Source organism: Besnoitia besnoiti (assembly GCF_002563875.1).
Source record: "Besnoitia besnoiti strain Bb-Ger1 chromosome Unknown contig00007, whole genome shotgun sequence".
Taxonomy (NCBI): Eukaryota; Apicomplexa; class Conoidasida; order Eucoccidiorida; family Sarcocystidae; genus Besnoitia; species Besnoitia besnoiti.
Window position 1 is genome coordinate 3,212,239 of NW_021703915.1, and position 17,565 is coordinate 3,229,803.

General features: G+C 57.3%; 3 protein-coding genes across 3 annotated transcripts; 1 reads left to right on the forward strand and 2 right to left on the reverse strand.

Annotated features, from left to right (window-relative positions):
• Nucleotides 1-2,511: 2,511 nt before the first annotated feature.
• Nucleotides 2,512-3,051, reverse strand: BESB_074530 (putative 60S ribosomal protein L7a; the record flags this gene model as incomplete). The annotated part of the gene is made up of 1 exon (XM_029365826.1): nt 2,512-3,051. The coding sequence occupies one exon, from the start codon at nt 3,049-3,051 to the stop codon at nt 2,512-2,514; it is 540 nt and encodes a 179-aa protein (XP_029218310.1).
• A 2,183-nt stretch (nt 3,052-5,234) lies between these two features.
• Nucleotides 5,235-10,744, forward strand: BESB_074540 (regulator of chromosome condensation (RCC1) repeat-containing protein; the record flags this gene model as incomplete). The annotated part of the gene is made up of 9 exons (XM_029365827.1): nt 5,235-5,285; nt 5,683-5,725; nt 6,006-6,646; nt 6,911-7,208; nt 7,480-7,527; nt 8,093-8,304; nt 8,623-8,698; nt 9,274-9,410; nt 9,911-10,744. 9 exons carry the CDS (start codon nt 5,235-5,237, stop codon nt 10,742-10,744), a joined length of 2,340 nt encoding a protein of 779 aa, XP_029218311.1.
• A 2,087-nt stretch (nt 10,745-12,831) lies between these two features.
• Nucleotides 12,832-15,148, reverse strand: BESB_074550 (cytochrome b5 family heme/steroid binding domain-containing protein; the record flags this gene model as incomplete). Its single annotated transcript, XM_029365828.1, has 4 exons — nt 12,832-13,041; nt 13,383-13,477; nt 13,883-14,480; nt 14,873-15,148. The coding sequence occupies 4 exons, from the start codon at nt 15,146-15,148 to the stop codon at nt 12,832-12,834; spliced, it is 1,179 nt and encodes a 392-aa protein (XP_029218312.1).
• Between the last annotated feature and the right edge of the window lie 2,417 nt (nt 15,149-17,565).

Consider the following 17,565-nt stretch of genomic DNA (forward strand, 5'->3'; position numbering starts at 1 on the left):
CTCCAGCCGGCGAAGCGGCGCGTGAGCCACCCTGCGAGCCAGTGCTCTACGCCGCGCGCGAGACTCAGGCCTCGCCAAAGGGCTCGTGGCTGGGCGGCGAACGGCCTCTTTGCAGTCGATCTGGAGACAGCGGAGCCGAAGCTCAAACCTGGGGGACGCCTGAGAGGCCGCGGCGGTGCTCGTTTTAGCCCGGGCGCGGTCGCACCCCCCAGAGCAAAGTTGCGGCGGTAACTTGTGGGCATCCAGTCAGTTGCCGCTGAGTTCGATGCCTTGGAGAGGCAGTGGCGGAGCGCGCTTGGGGCTCAAATGGGACTCCGCGGTGGTGCACAAGTAGCGAAGACGCCATGTGATTCCTAGGTCTACGTGAACTACCTTTTTCTGGAGCGGATTATCCGAGTTTCTCGAATTCGAAGCGAGGTGGGAGTGGGCGGGGCTGGAAGGCGAGGAAGGAGAAAGCTAGAGATTCAAGGCGAGGGGGGGTGGAGCCGTGAAAATGCAAGGCGAAGATCATACGGCGGAGACACGGAAAGAGCCACATCCCGGGGAGAGAGAGGTGTTGTGACCAGAGATGTGTTGTGGTCACCATTGTAGCGGGCGTGGTGGGGTACGATTCGGATGTGCATCCTTTCGAAAGTTTCAGGTGTCTCTACAGCTTGGCCAGGCTGAGTGTGATTGATTGGTGATTTGGCGTTTTGCGCCACGATTCGAAGCGACGGCCGTGCGACACGCATGTGCTCCCTTGTCTAACCTCTCACTAAGGAAATTTAGTTTTTTAACTATTGAGACCCGGCTCGTAGCGCACCCCCCGTCAGCGGGAGGTCAACTATCAGGTCCGATAAATATAGAATATGCGTATATATATATATATATATATATATATATATATATATATATATATATATATATATAGTGTACCTTTGCCGATGACGTCAAGGCGTCACCTGTCATGCGACATATCGATGCGCGAACACTATTTGATGAGAATACGCCTGTCTAGTGTGTGCGGAAGGCAATTGCGGCAGCTACGACGGCGAAGTCAAGCATCCATCCTACTCGTTTTTCTGCGATATGGCCTCTCGTGCCATCCATTCTGATGAGTCCCCGTAGCGTCAAACCGACTTGCTTGATACCGCAAGATCGCGAAAATTGAATTGCAGTTGGAGGGCGACTGTGGCAGCGATGGAACCCATGCCTGAGACTGAATAGCTGCTCACCCTCGCTCACTCCACGTCGAGTCGCTGCCTCATTCAGGGTCAGATACAGATGATTCAGATGCGCGAACAGAAAACGCGAAAAATCTACGCGTCCGGGATCGTATGCACTTCACTTGGACTGCTAGGGTTTCTGCTCGGCGCTCGCCGCAGTAAGTCTCCACGCCATTCGCGTCTCTACTTGAAGTGTTTCTGGCTGACGAATGTCTCTTAGGCGTAGGCGGCGCTACCGAAGACGCTTGCAAATTAGAGCAAACGGTGCTGAACCAGTGAGCCTCCAATAGGTCTCCACCGCGTTGAGGTGGTGTAAATGTATATATATATATATATATATATACGTGTATTCATATATATATATATATATATATGCCTATGCGGAGACGCTTCTGATAGGCGAGAGAGTGGGAGGTCGCGCTGCCCCGTGACAGACCACGTGGCAGAGACCGCGAAATGGCAACCCTCAACACCAAGGAGGCGGTGGACACGGAGAGTTCGGAAACGGTTACATTTCACTGTCAGGTAAGGTTTAGGGTTCCAAAAGGCCAGTTGCGCGACGCCCGCGAAAAAAAACGCAGCCGGATGTGCTGAGAGCGTCAAGCCAAAGTCAAGGAAACAAGAACAATCAAGAGAAAACAAGAGCTGCGTCACGCCGCCGCGCCACGCCACACAAAATGCCCACGCGCCGTCGCGTGGACCGTAAGGTTGCTGAGGTGTACGTACACCTGAGCAGCAGAGAGCTCGCGAAGCAGAGCCCGCGCCAGGCGCACCACACGTGATTACGAAGACGAACAAGGTGAATTGAGGACAGTCAGTCGTTGGATACGGAAACGTCGCAGAAGCGGAAGCCCGTCGCCGCACGGAGTTGAAGGAGCAGTCTCCCACGACCTGGCTAGATAGCCGAGAACGTCATTCTCTCCTAGACCGGAACATCGACTAAATTTAGCGGGCCGAGTCCCCCGGCCTGCCTCGAGGGCGGCCAAGATGCATCCCCAAGCAAATATCAGAACAGATACAAGAAAAAAAAAGGTATCCAAGTGTACGTACACTCCAAGATCGGTGGCATCAGCCGTCAAAAGTGTCGCCTGACGCAGGCGAGTGGCGGGCGCGGGACAGAGGGGGACACACGCAACTCCGGTGACGAGGAACTGCTGCATTTGCCTTCGACCCTAGCCCCAAAATATGTCCCTCCTCCGCTTCGCCTGCGCGGATCCTCCGCGGTCTCTCTGCGTACGCGCGTCCGGCGCTTCACGCAGGTCCATACACCCAGGTATACGGGAAAAGACTGATCATTGGCGTACGCCTAGAAATACGGGTTGTTTTTTCTGACGAGTTTCGCGACCTTTTTGTAGACGTCCTCGAACTTTTCTTCGTCGTCTTCGCCGCCTGCGTCTTCACCTGGCTGGCCGTCGCCGCCCGGAGTGATCATGATGACGCTGGCGGGTCGCTTGGAGCGGAAGGCGTGGCCCAGCGTTTTCTTGCTGCAGAGGTAGGCATAGACGATGTCCTTCTCCTCGCAGAGGATCGGAAGGTGCGCGATAATTTCCACGGGGAAGACGTCGGATGCGAAGAATACGATGCCCTTCACCCCCTTCCGCAAGCACTTGGTCACCTCGTGGACGCCACGGCGCAGCAGCTTGACGCCCTTCTTTCCCTTCTTCGCCTCGCTCTTCTCTTCGCCCTTCTTGCCTCGCGAGGCGCGCTCGCGGTCTGCCGCCAGCTGAATCAGCTTCAAACTCCTCCGCAGAGACTTGCCCTCGAGCAGGGGCGAAGCAATCGGCGACAGATACGTCATCTTCGGGGCTGCAGAAGCGGCGCCGGCTTCTTCTTCCACAGAGGCCATTTTGAGAGGAAGGGACGGAAGATGGAAGTAACCGAAGGCAAAGCGAAAAAGAAAACTGAGGAAAACAAGCGAGAACCAGAGTGGAGAGGAGACTACGAAGGTGGTAAAGTTTACAGCAACACAGAGAGGCCTTGACGAAGCATAGAGGAAGTGTGAGGTACGAACAATATCGGCGCCAAGCAAATCGGGAGATGCTGGCGACTATCTGCAGCAGAAAATGCGGTGATTCCGCTGAAACAATTTGAAACGGAGAGGAATGAAAACCGAAAATCTCTGTTCCGGCTCCCTCGTAGGGATGAGCGTCAGGCTCCTGCGCTGAGAACGGGCGAGAGAAACCAGCGGACAGGTCGGGCTGCGCCAACAATACCAGGTCTTTTTCTTACTTTGTTTCGAAGGCATCCATTTAGAGAAAAGGGGGAAAAGTTCAAAAGCGAAGGCATGGACAAAGGCCTTTGAGCATGCATGAAGGCAGAGCGACTGTGCTTGCCCCACAAAGTCGAATCGAAGGAGCGAATGTGCTTCTTTTCCCGCCCGTCTATCTCTCAGGCCCGCTCTTCTCCGCCCGACTTTTTCGTTTCCGGAGTTCACTATAAGCCGACAGCGCGTTGCGTTTTTTCGCCGCACATGCGCCGGACAAGGCCTGTTGCATCTCAAGAGAGATGCGGATACTGAGAGTTCTTTCTCGTGAGTTCCTCTAGGCAGAGGTTCAAAACGTAGCCTCTGCTTCACTTTCCACACCTCGCCAACTCATGAGAAACATGAAAGGGCCTGAGGAAGACGTTGACAGACTTCGCTGAAGCACGCGGCGCGGAAACAGAAGACAACGAACGCACTCTAGGTTTGCTGGAATGTGCGAGCTGGGTGGCAAGCGCGAGAGAAAGGAGGGAGGAGAGCGAGCGAGCAAGCAACAAACAGCACGCTGAGCTTGAAGCCGTCCATGTGCTTCTATCCGCTACAGTCTCCTTTACCGCAGAGCGGTGCACAGAGTGCGTCAACGTGGATGTTTTCTAGCCTTGGCGTGCTTTCTTGCTTCGTTCTCCGCGCGCGCGGCTTCCCAGCTTGTCTTCTGCCGCTACCGACTCTGGCTACTCTTCCTCGTTGTGCCGTTTCCTTCTACCTGCGTCCTCGTTTTCTTCTCTCATACGTCGCGCGCTTCTTTTCCAGACTTTTCTCCTTTAAATCCAGGAAATACTAGCGAAGCTTCACTATTCCGCTGGTCTGCCGTCTCGTTCCCTCGCATTCGGCCTCAAGCGTGACAAGAAACGCCCCAGCGCCGCGCCTGCCCTCGTCTGTGCGTGGCTGTTGAGTGGCAAGAAACGCGCATCGACAGAGCCTGAGTTCGAGGGTTGCGCCGCTTCCTCCTCCGTAGATTTGAAGGAGGGGAGCGGGCGATTATCTCAGCGGCAGCCCAAGGGACGACGCGGCGTCATCGTACGGGCTGCGCTTGTCTCGCCTTCGGTCCGAGGTGCCTTCAAGGTTTTCATAAAGGGGAGGGGTCGCAGAGGGGCGCAGGAAAGGAAATCGATTTTGTTTCCTGCGATACGTGTGATCAACCGTTTTCCGCAGTTCAGTGCGTGCGTCTGGCGCGGGCGAGGGGGGGGCACTCTCCCCGCTCGCTCATCCGTGAGGTATGTTGACCGGCTCTACATCACATGTCTAAACACAGGTCCCCGCTCCCCAGCGAAACAGGGCCTGCAGCGTTTTCAGATCTCCCAAGATACATGTCTTTTGGGACTGGCTGCCGGTGAGGCCCGCCTGCCGCCGAGCGACGCGACCCGGGTTTTTTAATTCTTTCTGTGTGGTGTACGTACACCTCAGGAACTGTCCACGGGCGCGGTCTGTTGAGGTGTATATACACTTGGCAGCGTCTATCGTCTTTTTCAGCACTGTTGGTCTAAACATATCCTGCGTCTGCGCAAGCTTCCGTGGCGCTACCCACTTTTCTACGCAGCCGCGGCTTCCTCGGTGCATCTTTTCCTCCTGTCTAGTTCTCTGGTCTCCGTCCTTCGTTTCCCTCCACGAGGGCCTCGTTCGCGGGCAGAGACTGACCCTCTCGCGTCCCGCCTTCCCTTCTCACTTGTTGGTCAAGCTTGCTTCTGGTCTAGAGTCCTGTCCGCTTCCTGCTCCTTCGTCGCCATCCAAGGGACCGGTTTTTTCTTGGCGTGGTGGGGGATATAGGCGCGATGAGGCGCCTCAACCCCTTCGCCAAGCAGCGCTACCGGGAGGAAGAAAAGGTACGGCGGGCCGCCAGTCTTCTTCAAACATGCAGGTCTCTGATGATGATATATCTGTATACCTAAATACGCATACTTCTGTATTGCGAAGGTACCCGAGGCGTGGCAGATGCATCGCGCTAGAAATAAAGGCGGCAGGGCAGAGCCGGCGTAGAGTGGGAGTCAAATCGGAAACCGCGAGAACAGGGAACTGCGAGGATGGGCACGAGAGAGCTAGAGAGTCGCGCCGAATCACTAAAAACAGATATTCCGCAGGCACCTGTACGCAGAGGGACTGCTTAAGTCGTCGTAGAGAAAGGTGCAAGGGGACTGGAAGGGAAAAGAGAGACTGGCGTTTTCTTCGTGACATTCCTCCACTGTCTGTGTGTGTGCGTGTGTGTCCACTTCCGCTCTGCAGCCGGTGACGGAGGAGTTCACTGCGGTTCTTTCGACTGACAGCTGTAAGTAAACTTCTTTTTCTCTGTTCTTTCTCCGTTGTCATTGCCCCGTTGCCTTCCTTTTCAACGCCTCGTTCCCCTCTGCGTTGTTCCTCTGCCCTTCTCGCCTTTTCAGAAGCGCCCCACGCGTCGCTCGCTAATCGCTGCGCGCACTCGCAGACCTGCCTTGTCTGTTTGGTTTTGCAGCACCCCCTTCGCGGCGCCGCTCCGGGGGTCTCCCTCCCACGTGGCTATCTCGCGCGTCGGTCTCTATTCGCCTCACCTTTTTTTGCTTTGTTTGCAGTGGTGAAGGACATCCCTTACCGCGATACTCGAACGCTAATTTTTGTTTACGGCAAGCCGCTGATTTCCAATGCAGAGGGCAGCGTGTCTCTTCCGGAGGCCTCGCCGGACGGGGAAGGGGCGCACGGGCCCGACGCAGCGGCGTGGGACCGCGACGGGCGCGCGGCGTTCTCTGGGATCCAGTCGGGGGCCAGCCATGCGCTGCACATGATGTCCCACCCAACGTCGTTCCACTTCGCCGCGGGGCGTCTCTCCGGTGGCGTCGGAGGCCTCGGCGACCGCGTGGGGGGCCCCTCGCCCTACTACGAACCCGGGGCTCCGCCGGGGGCAGCGCTCCCCCCCTCGATGTTTCTCTCGCCTCCGACGGGAGGCGGCGGCGAGGGCGCGTTGCTGCAACCCCTCGTGCTCAGCTCTCTGGCCTACGTGCGCGTAGTGGACGCCTGCGTGGGGGAGAGACACGCGCTCTTCCTGTCTGACGCCGGCGAAGTCTACGCGTACGGCGAGGGTCGATTTGGGCAGCTGGGGCTGGGCTACGAACTGCAAGTCATTCCCAAGCCGCAGAAGATCGAAGGCGCCCTCGGCCGCGTCGAGGTACAGCAAATCGCTTGCGGAGACTATCACTCCGTCGTCCTCTCCCGCGAGGTGAGAGGCCACAGCGAGTGGAGGGATAAAGGCGAAACGGCGACGCCGGGGCGCGCAGGCGAAGCGAGCGAAGGCAGGGCCGCGCAGATAAGCGCGAGGAAGGGCGCTGGCCTGCGCGAGACTTTAGAGGCCAGGCGTAGCTCTCTCTCTCTCTACGGTTTCTCCGCATCGTTGCCTTGTCTCTCTCGTCTCCCTTGGCTCTTCCGCGCGCGCCGGGCTCCTTTTCACGCCTTGTCTGCAGTTTCTCGTTTATTTTTTTCGCAGGGGGCCGTGTACGCGTGGGGGGCGGCAGACTGCGTCGGCGACGGGAGCGGGTTGTGCCGGTACGCGCCGGTAGGCATCTCGCTGCCGGCGTCCTCGGAGTTCGCGGGGCCTTCAGAGAGCTGTCACGTGATTGCGGCTCGCTTCCAGCAGACGATGGCGGTCACAGAGGGCGGGCACCTCTTCGTCTGGGGCGAGACCTTTTTCGCGAACTTCCACCCCACCCCAGAAATTCTCTGCATTTTTCCAAAGCTCGTCGTCCAGATCGCCATTGGCAAACACTTCGGGCTCGCATTGACAGGTGAGCGCCAGGCGCCACAGAAACGGAGTGTGCAGGAAGAAACGCCCCCCGCCCCTCGCGCGCGGCGCCGGCTGCTCGCCGCTTCTCTCAGAGAGAGAGGAAGCAAAAGATAGAGACCGAGGGGGAGAGTAGAGAGAGGACGAGAGAGAGCAAGCAGCCGAAGAGGGGGGCGAAAAAGAGGAGATAATTACGGCTACCTATCTCGTGGTGAAACGAATCGTCTGCGACCCAGTTTTCACTCGGTTTTTGTTTTATTCTCCTGTGTATGCAGACGACGGTCTGGTCTACGGGTGGGGCGACGGAACATATGGCGAACTCAGTGAGTGACGCAGAAGACACGTCGAGACGCACTTCATTATGTCTCCCCTTCTCAGCGCTTCTCCCTTCCGCGGCTTTCTTTCTTCCCCCGCGTGCAACGCGGCTTTTCTCTTGAGGGCGCCTTCCGCGTCACGGCCGATGTCCCCTGCGGACGGTGCTCCATCGCCGGCGGCGTATGCGTCTTCGCCGGGCTAGGATCAATTGAGAGAAATTCTAGACCGGATTGCATGCGCGTGGGCCTTCGATGTTCGCGCGCGTTGCCTCTGGTCAACCATCAGTCTCGTTTTCGCACGTGTTTGTTGCAGCCGGCGTCTCGCGCGAATGCACCTACACATGGCTGCACATCTGTATGTATGCATAATGGATTTCACTACCGTAGAGCATGCAGACTCGTCGAGATCGGTTGTCTTCGACAATCAATATGTGGATTCCTATTCTCTCTCCTCTCTGTATATTTAGTTGTGAATGCGCGTTGGTGTCTGGCCACGAGCTGGCGTAGGCATGCGACTGCGGCGTCGGGGAGACGCTCGGGGTGGTGCGTTGGGCCTTTTGCCTCGTCTGTGCAGCGACCGCGTGCTCCACAACTCCGCTCACACTACCGCAACCTCTGCAACTGAAGGACTCCAGCGGGCAGTCCCTTCCCCCGATCATCGCCGTGGCGGCTGGCTTGCGGCATGCCATCGTCTTGACGCACGACATGCGGCTGTGGGCCTTCGGGGACAACCTCGCGGGCCAGTGCGGGGTCCCGGGGCACCAGACCCGGCTGAGTGTCCCCAAGGTGCGCAGGCGAGACCGACCACGCACAGGAGAGCGCAGGCAGCAATTTCTGCCTCCACAGAGTCGCAAAGGGGATGATCCCAGGGCTTTGCTTCAAACTCCACACAGAGCAGAGCCTCTAGAATAAGAAAGAGGAGCTCGCGGGGGGGGAGGGTGGGGGAGGCCGGGGATGCGGAGGGCATTTGGAGGGGAAGCTGGCCTAGAGACAGGGTAGGGCGCGGCGCGGGAGAGCCTGTAGAGATAGAGGGAGGAACTGGAAAGGGGAAAACGTCCGCTGAGGAGGAGACCTGTCTGTCGAGCCATGCTTTTTTCTCTGCAGATAATCAAGCTGGGAGAGCTCAGGTCACGCGCCAGCAAAATCGCGTGCGGCTATCGCCACTCCGCATGCATCACGCGTAAGGCCCGGAGGTCCATCCATTCACTTTTTGCGAGGCTGCAATTCCCCACCTCCTTTCTTTGGTGCTGTACAGAAACTGCGCAGCCCTGCATGCTCTGCGACGCGCGGATTTTCCATTCTGCGTGCAACCCACGTTCGACAGGGTTAAACCGTGCTTGTGAGTGCGTGTCTGTATAAACGCACATTCACACGTGAGTCTTCATCAAACCAGATACCTGTGTTGTGGGCTAGATGTGTTTAAGGTTTTAGGGTTAGTGCGTGGACCGAAATAACTCTTGTCATGCCACGAGCGGCGGTCTCCGCGCTTGAGAAATGAGAGGTTGCGTACGCCGCCTGCCTTCTCGGGTGTGGGGCTGGTGCGCGGCGCCCTGAGGCTCGGCTTAGTCTGCGTTGCTGGCTCATCTCGCGTCTTTCGAAGTTCACGTAGGGAGGTCTCCACTCGCGACCCTCTCGGCTTCCTGCCTTTCCCGCCGTCACGTTTCTGGCGTGTGAGGAGTCTTCGAAGGCGCGTGCCCAGGCCCGGAATACGCTCGCACGCGGCTATCTGCGGCGACTTGCTTCCTTTTTCGTCAGCGAACTACCAGCTATACTTGTGGGGCCACTCATCAAACCACAAGCTGATCTTCACGGCGGCGGCCGAGGGAATATGCGACAAGGCTACACAGCCCGGCGTCGCGATCCGCTCGGGTCTGAAAAGCTCCTGCTGCAGAGTGAGAAATCGTATCTCCGGTCTACATCCTTCTCCCGTCAAGGGAGCAAAGCCACCTTGAAGTATATATATATATATATACTTATATGCATGCGTTTCAACATTTGCTGGCATATCAAGCGGCTTCGAATGAGTGCGCACATGCGTATATGTATCGGTATGTAAAGATTTTTTCAGCGCGGGGGGGAGCAGGCGCAGAGTCTACTTCATATAGTCGTCTTTCCGGGGAGACTCTGCGTGTGTACATGCACATGTGTCCGTGGCGTCGGAGCGATGCTTCGAAGCCGCATCTCAGCCCTGCGTACCCGTAGCTGCGCGCCGCTTCCGCGGCCGGTCAGCGTCGACGTCCATCCTGTGGAACGTGGGGCCTCGCGCAGGCTCGCGACCTGCCTGCTCTATCCACGCATACCTATATATATGTATGTATTTGTGTATTCTGTATACTTGTGTGAGTGTAGAATGTGGACTCTCGCACGATTTCGGGTTCTGCTATGTTTCCAGGCGCGTCTGATTTACTCCATGTTGAACATGAAGATCATGGGGGCAGCGTTGGGCAGCGAGACAACCATCATCGTGACGGGCGACGGGGACTTTGAGCACACAGTCTGCCCGATGCGCGACGGCGGAGACCTGCCCGCTGCCCCGAACATAGCGAACGAGAAGGCGTTTTCCTCTGAAGAGAAGAGAGACGCCGCGGACGGCCTGCAGGCGCGGGTGATCACTGCGGCGGATCTCACGACGTCGTCGCGGCCGCTCGCCGAGGCCACGCCGCGTCCCAGCGCCGCCCGACGCTCGCGCCGGCCTGCGGACGCGAGTCGCGGAAAGGAGACGCATCAGTCCTTTTCATTTTTGGGTGCCCAGCCTCGCCGCGCGGGCGAAGCCGGGGAGAACGGCCGAGCGCAGGGAGACGCACACGCGGAGGGGGGCCACAGCGCCCCCCCGCAGAGCAACGGCGACGCCCTGGCGGCGCCGCCGCGCGAATCCCGCGTCGGGGAGGGCCGCGGAGGAACTGTCGTAGGCGAGGAGGCGCGAAGAGAAGAAGAAGGAAGCGAGTCCGGCGCGGAAGAAAGCCAGCGGAGTCCCTCAGTGCCGAGTGCGCCAGCGCGCAGCGAACCTGCCGAACGCGCGGGCGATCATCCGCCCCTCGAGGAAGGGGGCGACGCGGAAGGCAAGCAAAGCCTCTTGCCTTCGCTTCTCATGTCGCCATCAGAGCCTGTCCCGCATGCGGCGCCCCCATCAGCAAGCGCAGCCACGGCAGACGGAGAGGAAAAAGAAAACGATGTCGCTGAAGCAAATCCGGCAGCAGCCGACCGACCAGATGAGGAGCTGCGATAGAAGGGGAGGGAGAGCAAAGGGAGAGAGAGGAAAAGAGAGCAAAGGTGCAGAAAGAAGAACTAGACTTTAGATGTGCGCCTGCGCAAGGGAGGTGATACATGGAGGGCGGACGGGCAGCGGGTCGCCGTTGGCGAGTGAAGAGACACGTAGAGGGGAGCTTGAGGGAGCGATGGCGGTGACTCTCTGGAAGGGAGAAAGGCGAGGAAAGGCTAAGCACGACGGAGGTGTGGAGTCTTTTCGAAAAAGCATCACGTGGAACAGATTGCGGAAGAAGATTAAGCGGCCGCATGGATTTTTCCTTCACATCTGGGTCAGCCTGACAGCGTATTGCTCGGCGTTCATCGAGGCTTTTCCCCTGGTTCCCTGGTTTTTGTTTTTCGGGGAACACATCTTTCCACGCGTTCCAAGTCGGACGCGGCCACATTCGGTTGCAGCTGCCGTCGCACTGCCAGCTCGTCGGGGAGTAGCTGACGCGAGCCGACAAGTCTGGTCGGCCCTGAGAAACAGCCGCGACGGCAGCGATTCTGCGTTTAAACTCGCTCTTTGGCTATATGGATCTTACCTCGCACGCATATAGCCGCATCGACTGGTCTCTCTGCGTCTTTATTTATCTAGAGCTTGACCTTCGTTCAGAAAGCTGCTGAGGCACAAATTTGCAAGTACACCTTGACTCCTTTCGTTTCTACTCTCTCTCCCCGTGTGTCCAGTAGGGTACACAAATGCAGACGACAAGCATACGTGCTGTATGACTCTCTGTCGCTATATATATATATATATATATATATATATATATATATATATATGCGTACCGTGTATATAGTTATATATATATATATATATATATATATCGAGGCAGTAGCCCAACGAGGCTGTCACTTCGTCGCCAGAAGTGGGGCCCTAGGGTTTCTTGCTGCGCGCATAGAATTATACGCCATTAGAGGATGATTGATCGCGTGCTCGACGTGCTTATTCTAGTGGAAGATACAGCGAGATGTGTCTGAACACCCCCTTATATATGAATATTCATATAAATATATGTATGTATACGCATATCAGTTGCGGTGTACCGGGGCGCGCGTGCTAAATTCTCGCTCTCTCCTCTCCTCCCTCCCGCAGCCTGTGTTTCTCTATTTTCTTCCTATATATGTAGTTACAGAGGGATACCCTGTGTATGATTTCTCTCTACTCCGCATTAGCGAAAGGCAAGCCCCGAAGGACTCACGCAGGTCTCTGTGCACGTATCTGTGCTGCGTTACTGTGCTATGGGAGACACGCCGGTAGCGGAGGTGTGAGTGGCCCGCGGCATCTGTTCACAGCCGAAATTCCGCCACGCACACTGAAGAACGTTTGGGGTGTCTCTGCGTGGAAAGGAACGTGAAAGTCGCCTGGCGTCCAAGTAGGCGTCCGCGGGCTTCCACGGCTCCCTACCCGCTCTTTTCTGTTAGAACTGAAATGAAAAAAAATGTAAAGGCAGTTAGGTGCACGTAACCTGAGTCCACCGCAACTGCGCGCTAACTGCGAGTCCAGCGACACCACGAGTTTCCTGCGATAAAACCCGTCCTTTCTGTGTGTGACGCTCTCTGCCTTGCCCAGCGACGGAGGAACGGAATTCCAGTTTCAGCAGCGACAGGCGAATCGAGGGACGACAAAGTGGACGCGCGGCGCACACCCGCCTCGAAACTGGCTTCGTCCTGCTTCCTACGAGCGATTGCAGTCTCTAAACTGTGTTCAGAGAGTCACAAAAACTCAACAGCCACAGACGTATGAGCCAGACGAGCTCCTAGTGCCGCCTGCTTGCGGGGCTACGCACATGCTGCTCCTTCACAGCAGTGCTTTTGTTTTCTCCTTTCTGTGAGAGTCTCCACACCCGCGCTTCATTCGCATGTCTTTCTCCGCCTCCTCTCCTTCGCTCCAACTTTCTCTGGAGAGCCCCCCGTCTGCACCACCCGCTGTGCGCTGCGCCTTTGTGAGGCGCTGCCCCCGCCTGTGGCGTCGCGCACGACCACTGCACGCCCTCCGACGCGGCCTCTACGGCTCCTCTGTCCTCTCTTGCGACAGTTCTCACCCGAAGCTCGCTCCGCGCAGCTTCACTCCAGAACGCCGACTTGGTTATACTCGAGGATGTGCTGCGCATTAACCCAGGCGTGGTAGCGGCGGAAAACTTCTGAAATGTCCCGCCCAGCGTGCTCAACGAGAATCCGCGCGCCGCCGGGATGGAAGGCGACGTAGGAGCTGATGTCGTAGACGATGCCGTCGAGCGCGACCCAGAGATCCTCTCGCGTGCGATGTCGCGCCAGCTGCAACACGACAGAGACAGCACCTTCTCACAGGTGAAGTGAATGTCAAGGCGTCGAAACGCGAACGGAGCGTATGCCCTTATCGCTTCAGCGGCCTCGCGGTCGCCCCCTGCACACGACGCGCAAGGCTGCTTCTGCAGCAAACTGGCTGGAGCACGAGGCAGCTGCCTAGGTATTTGCAAGCGATCAGGAAAGTGCACTCTAACCTATACATATGCATATTTGTATGTACAGAGGAAAAAACCTGATACACTGGCTGCACACGCATGCGAGACAAACGAGTATGCGTGCCTATCTGTGAGGCGTCTCGTGCGGGCCGCCATTTGCGTGTCCTTTCTTACTTCTTCGAGCGAGATCCGGCGACGAACGCCAGCCAGGGCGGCCTTACGTCCTTTGTCCATTTCCATCAGATCGCGGAAGCGCGCCTGGCTACCCACTGTACATACACCGCACGCCGAAAGCGCCCCACAGGCGCGCTTTCAAATGTTCGCAAGGCTACCAAAACCATGAATACAGTCGAATGCCTGAACGGAGCTCTCATCGCTTACAAGGATGGTTTCCAAGCCAAGCAACCTCTGCTGCAGATCTTCAGCAGTGCGAAACAGGCAGACTTTGCGCTGGAGGCATCCTCCGCATGCAGATGACTGTGATATATGCGCGGGCTGAAGTAACGGCGCGCGGCGCACGAAAACCGGTGAAGGCGTGGTAGACACGGGCTCATGCTCAGCGGGCGCTGCCGCCCATGCAAGTGTCTCTCTCTCCTGTACTCAGCTAGCCATCCTTTCCAGTCAAAAAAGGAATTTGGAGTTTGGGGTTTACGGTTCCGCGCCAGTCTCCGTACCTCCGCAGCCCTTGGGAACGAGCAGACCCTGAGAACTCGCTCGTGATCCTCCTCTGTCGCTGAGAGATCCATTTGCTGCTTTTCGGCGGTGTGCTTTGTCTTTGCTCGCCCCGCCGGCGGCCGACGGCGCCGAGAGCGAGAAAGCAGAAGAGAGCCCAGAGGCCGCAGGTGCACAGGAAGCGGCAGCCGCTTCTGCGTCGCCCCGGGAAGCAGGCGCCGGCTCTGAGGCACTGCGGGGGCTCGGCGGGTAGACGACGAGCTGAGGGGGGGAAGGCGAGAGCGATGACACAGCAGGAGCAGCAGCCGCGACGGAAGGCGGCGGAGAAGACGCCGCCGAGTCGGTTGGGCTGTCAGACGCGGGCACGGCTGCTGGAGAGGCGACCGCGAGCGCAGGGGAGAGCGCGGAGGAGACTGGAAGCCTAAAGGGAAGGGACGGTGAGAAGAAGGAGCGCAGCGGACTGTCAGGAGTCCGCGCAGGCGACGGGGACGAATCCGAAGAGGGAGAAGAGTCAAGGAAGACGGAGACGTGGCTGGGGGGGGACTGGGCGGAGAAGAGAGACTGAAGATCGGAGAGAGGCTCCGAGACTTGGCCGTCCATCTCGAGCGGAGTGCAAAGACAGACGCGAGAGAGTTGCATGCAACGCGAAAGGACTTCGGAAAGTTTTGTCTTCCTTGCCACGTGAAACGCAGCACACGCGGAGCTCGATGCCTTGAGAGATTAAGCATTCCCTACCATCTGGTTAGTCTTTACTTCACTGATACCTGGCGTTCAGTTGGTTCTATATCCACAAAGGTTATCATCCTAACTATGCTATGCTAACGCACTTGACTTGACGGACGGTCTTGGTAAGAACCAGAGAAAATGCAGGGCATGGCTCACGACCACTGTTTCTCTCACGCGACAGCCACGTGCACAAGGCGACTTATCTGATGCAGAGTTGCCATTTTTAACATTTTTGGAGTGCTTGTCTCCTTCTTTGCAGGGCTTACAGCTCCAACTTGCACCACCAGTCGAGGCGTCGCCTGAGCGCCTCGGGGCGCATCCGAGAGAAGAAGTGCGGTCATTTTCCGCTCAAACTCCTCCGCGAGCGCCCACCCTTCTCGCTCGTGCCGCTGCCACACGTAAGAAATCTTCTCCAAGACTCGAAACCGCGCGGTGGAGGGCGGAGACTCGGCGAGGGACGGAAGCCGCTCCAGCAGGGAGACTGTGAAGCGTCCGCCGGTGCCGACGGGCGCGGAAGAAGCGGATGCCAGTGAAGAGTCCATGGAGTCAAAACGCGCGTTGCCAAATCGGCGTGAAGCGAGGTTTTGTACTTTTTAGTACCGAGATGAAAGCCGGACAGGGACAGGCCCGCAAAATCCGCAGGCGCAAGGCATACGAAGCAGGTCCGGGTAAGGGGGAGACAGCGCCGAGAGAAAAAACGAGAAAAAAAGATGAGTTTCACTCTTGTTCCATGACGGGTTACGCGCTGTTCGCACAGAGCATTCTTCCCGACTTTCAGGTCGCTTCCGCTTGCTGCAGAGGCAAAGGTCTTCGCGTGTGCTGGAAAGGAGTCCAGCGCCGCGCACACTCAAGAAGGAGCTCCCATTTCCCTCTTCTGAAGAGCGCGAAAAAACAATTCAAAAAAGAGAACGAAGTGGAAGCGGCTGAGCGAGAATGCTGAAAATCTCACGTTTAGCCAAGCAAACCTTACAAGACACCGCGGGAATGTGGGCGGCGTCCTCTTTTGCGCGCGTTAACCGTGAAGCAGAAAAACACAGCGGACCGTGGAAAGCCACAAGGAGAGTCTGCTAGACTTCCCACGAGCTGCGCGTCGGCAGAAAAAGTCGAGATCGACGAGGATTGCTTTTGACCCTCTCATCAGAACAGAAGGAAGGCGCTGGTCGCGGAAGCCAGGTTCGGGCGTGCTTCTGGCGTGTAGAGAATCCGAGCGAAAGGTCCTCTGCAGGTGCGACAAAACGGGGAAATCCAATTCGCCGAGGCTGTTTGTATGACACACTTCCAGGAAGGGAAGAAGAGACATAAGGCCAGAAAAATATGAGCACACAGGTCGTCGCGGGTCTCCATTTTCGCCTGTAGCATGCGCCGCCGAAAAACCGAGAGCCGCCGCGAGGGTGAAGACAAGAATGAGACGCACATCTCTACACACCGTAGCTAGCCGTAGTTTTCCCCTGTAAATGGACCGACGTTTCTTCTGGCGTCCGTTTTTTTCCACCCCAGAATTTCTCAGTAAAGCAAAACAAGAGCGAGCTCCCCCTTTCAAGACACCCCATCCTCGCTAGACCGAACGCTTGAGACACCTAATAATGACAGGGTCACAGCCGTGCTGAAAAGCGGGATTTGTAGTCTCCCGTGTAATTGTTGCGTGTCTGGTATCTGGTACAGCCTCCATACTCAGATCAAACTGAGCGAACCAGCCGCCGTCACAGCCTTTTTATCGACTACCGCCCTGCGGGCATACGGAGCGGCGCGGGCTGCATGTACACCGCGCTTCTTTGAAGACACGTGCGACAACATTCTCCGCATACTGGTGGTTTTACAGCGACACAGCAGCAGGCATTCCAGGTCCACGCGACTCTGATTTTAGCCCCTCACCGCAGGCCTCTTGAAGGTCGTCGTAGATAGACACGGTGACGGCCATTCAGGCTCGTGCGAGGTTTAAAGATGGAGTTCAGCGATGACTCACTCTGCGTATCCTGGCCATGCACACAAAGTCAAACGAAAGACTGTCCAATTCTGGTCGTACACCGATGGCTCGGGCGAACGATGTGAAGAGATGTCTGCTGCATTCATGGGAGCTACGCCACAGTTAATCGAGACGTGATTCAGCTTCGTGAGCTACTGGAGGTGTCAGCCTATAGCCGTGTCAGTCCGTGTGCCCCCTGTGTTTACGTGCACGTATTATTATGGGACTTATTGCGGCATTATGATGCTAGAAGTGTGTTTCGACCTGAGGTCAGGTGCCCCGGCTACGGAGACCAGTGCTTCTCAGGAGAGTCGTGGATGAAACGCACGGGGCTTCCCAGCTCAGGAGGGACCAGCGCTTATTTTTGCGATAAGAGTTTTGAGGCTTGCACGCGATCCCGAAGCCTGCATTTGAAACATCGCCGCGACAACGCGAAGATATGACTTTTCGTTCAGCGGTTCACGGCATGCGTGCTAGGGTGGCTCGAACGCAGACTGACGCAGAGGGGGCTGCCAGAGCGATACGGACACCTCGACATATTCCGATACGAACGCCTCCGACGAAACACTCACAGGGCGGCAACAAGCGACAGCGATGAGTCGAGGCGCGAAGCCGGTTCCGTGTGTCTGCCTTCTCATGCAGAGGGAAGCGCCCTCGCCTGCGGAATAGTGCTTCGTGCTGAGCCCGCCGCCCTGGCGTGGCGCCCCCATCCACGTGTGCGGGTGTATCACAAAGTTGCAGGTTTCAAATCGCGTCCGAACGGAGCTCTCGTCGCCACTGTCTACCCCTCTTTCTCAGAGACAGCATTCAAGAACACGAGGCCCGCTGAGGTCGAAGGGGCAGCCGTCGCGCACTTACACAAGCACCCGCCCCCCTCCCCCCCGACTAGCCCGCTTCCTACCGCATGTACGTATGCTCTAAGTACAGCGTGTATTTGCACGCACACAGTGAGCTGCATCTGCATGCCGACGCATTAGCGACGTCTCCGAAGGCGCG